This window comes from Cebus imitator, unplaced genomic scaffold, assembly GCF_001604975.1.
Source record: "Cebus imitator isolate Cc_AM_T3 unplaced genomic scaffold, Cebus_imitator-1.0 Scaffold61, whole genome shotgun sequence".
In the NCBI taxonomy this organism is placed as follows: domain Eukaryota; kingdom Metazoa; phylum Chordata; class Mammalia; order Primates; family Cebidae; genus Cebus; species Cebus imitator.
In genome coordinates, this window is record NW_016107376.1 from 6,690,993 (window position 1) to 6,693,688 (window position 2,696).

General features: G+C 44.3%; 1 protein-coding gene across 2 annotated transcripts in view; it reads left to right on the forward strand.

The window, feature by feature from the left end:
- The window catches only part of PHYH (phytanoyl-CoA 2-hydroxylase), a 50,679-nt gene that overhangs the window by 4,749 nt on the left and 43,234 nt on the right, over positions 1 to 2,696 (forward strand). For both annotated transcript variants that reach the window (XM_037739027.1, XM_017529854.2), the window contains exons 3-4: positions 416 to 526; positions 1,724 to 1,892. In XM_037739027.1, the coding sequence (XP_037594955.1) occupies positions 416 to 526; positions 1,724 to 1,892 (280 nt within the window). The remainder of the gene's footprint in view (positions 1 to 415; positions 527 to 1,723; positions 1,893 to 2,696) is intronic.

A 2,696-nucleotide genomic window follows, 5' to 3' on the forward strand; every position in this document is an offset into this window, starting at 1 on the left:
TCTCTCTCTGTGTCAAACTGGTCTCAAACTCCTGACCTCAGGCTGGTCTCAAACTCCTGACCTCAGGTGATCCACCTGCCTCAGCCTCCCAAAGTGCTCAGATTAGAGGCGTGAGCCACCACACCGGGCCTCAGGTTCTTTATACATATTTTTAGTTTGTAATTAAAAAAAAAAAAAATTTTTTTTTTTTTGAGACACGTATCACTATGTCACCCAAGCTGGAGTGCAGTGGCACATCCAGTATTTCTTGTAGAGACAGAGTTTCATCATGTTGCCTGGGCTGGTCTTGAACTCCTGACTTCAAGTGATCCACTTGCCTCAGCCTTCCAAGGTGCTGGGATTACAGGTGTGAGCCACTGTGCAGAGCCTGCAATTTAAAAATTTAACTTATTTGGGGATTCTTTTTCTCCTTTAGGTATAGTCTGGATAATAATGTTCTCACCCTGGAACAGAGAAAATTTTATGAAGAAAATGGGTATCTTGTAATTAAAAATCTGGTATCTGATGCTGATATTCAACGCTTTCGGTACTGTAACAGTTTGTTATTTTACAAAAGTATGTATTGTGTGCATGTAATGAGAATACATGGTGGATTCACTCCTGCATGTACAGATTTTTTTAATTATTTGGTTTGTTGGGAAATATTTAAAAGCATGGGCTCAGGTGCCAGACTGGCTTTTTTATTTTTTATAGAAAAAGGGTCTTGCTCTGTTTTGTAGGCTGGAATGCAGTGGTGTTATCATAGCTCACTGCAGCCTCTAATTCCTGGGCTCAAGCAATCCTCCTGCCTTAGCCACCTGGCTAGCTGGGACCACAGGTGTGCACCACCACACTTGGTTAATTTTTAATTTGTTTATAGAGATGGGGTTCTCACTATGCTGCCCAGGCTGGCCTTGAACTCCTGGCCTCACCCTCCTGAGTTGCTGGGATTACAGTTGGGAGCCACCACACCCGGGCTTCAGTGTCAGCTCTATAGACACTTAATATCATGTGTCCTGGGGAAATTTACTCAACATCCCATGCCTCTGTTTTCTCATCTGTAAAATGGCAATAGTAATAGTACTTGCCAGGTGTGGTGGTTCACACCTGTAATCCCAGCACTTTGGGAGACTGAGGCGGGTGAATCGTTTGAGGTCAGGGGTTCAAGACCAGCCTGGCCAACATAGTGAAATACCATCTCTACTAAAAATTCAAAAAAAAAATTAGCCAGGAGTGGTGGCAGGTGCCTGTAATCCCAGCTACTGGGAGGCTGAGGCAGGAGAATTGCTTGAACCTGGGAGGCAGAGGTTACAGTGAGTCCAGATTGCACCACTGCACTCCAGCCTGGGCAACTGAGCAAGACTCCATCTCAAAATAATAATAATAATAATAATAATAGTACTTATGTCCTACTGTCGTTAGGACTAAATAAGGTGAAATATACAGAAAGCACTTGGAACAGAGCCCATGGTAAGTGCTACAGAAGTGTTTCTATTATATTACAATGTAACCAAATCATAACATTTCCCTACTGGTATGCTAAGCTAAGGAATGATTTAATTCTGGTAGTGGATTCTAGCCTGACAATTCCTCCTCGCTTTCGCTGGAATTATTCTCCTCTAGCTGGAGGTCAACTTAGTACAGAGACACCACCCCTCAAGTCTGCAAACCTTTCCACAGAGGAGGGCCAGGCAGGTGCTTCAAGCCAGTGGTAATGACATCATTTGCAAATTCAATTTTCTAGGAATGAGTTTGAAAAAATCTGCAGAAAGGAGGTGAAACCATTAGGATTAACAGTAATGAGGGACGTGGCCATTTTGAAATCAGAATATGCTCACGGTGAGAAGATGATCACGAAGGTCCAGGATTTCCAGGAAGATAAGGAGCTCTTCAGATACTGCACTCTCCCTGAGGTCAGAGACCGCCCTTGCTTTGCTTGCGCTTCATTGCCAGTGTGTATACCTGCCTGTAAAACCCGCTGATTTGGCCCAGCGCAGTGGCTCACTCATGTAATCCCAGCACCCTGGGAGGCCTAGGCAGGTGGATCACTTGAGCCTAGGAACTATTATTCTTAGAGCTGGATATGGAAAGGAGTTGGATTGAGTAAAGTCAGCAGATTTTATTTTAATTTTGTTTTCTGGAGATGGGATCTCACTCTATTGCCCACACTGGAGTGCAGTGGTGCGATCTTGGCTCACTACAACCTCTGCCTCCCGGATTCAAGTGATTCTCCTGCCTCAGCCTCCCAAGTAGCTGGGTTTACAGGCACCCACCACCACACCTGGCTAATTTTTGTATTTTTTAGTAGATCCAGGGTTTCACCATGTTGGTTAGGCTGGTCTCGAACTCCTGACCTCAGGTGATCCACCCATCTTGGCCTCCCAAAGTGCTAGGATTACAGGCATGAGCCACCATGCCCAGCCAATTTCCTACGTTTCTAAAGTGTGGGATCAGTATCTGGTGGTTCATGGCCAGGAGGTATAAATTATTTTAATAGCTAGATATTTATTCTTAAATGTATTGGAAACAACTCAACAGTGTACCACACTCATGATTTCAGGAATGTTGTTAATTAGGACAAGATGAAATTAAAAGGCCAGGCACAGTGGCCCTTTGGGAGGCTGAAGCTGGAGATCACCTGAGGCCAGGAGTTCAAGACCAGCCTGGGCAACGTAGTGAGACCACTGTCTCTATTTTCAAAAAAGAAGACAAAAAAA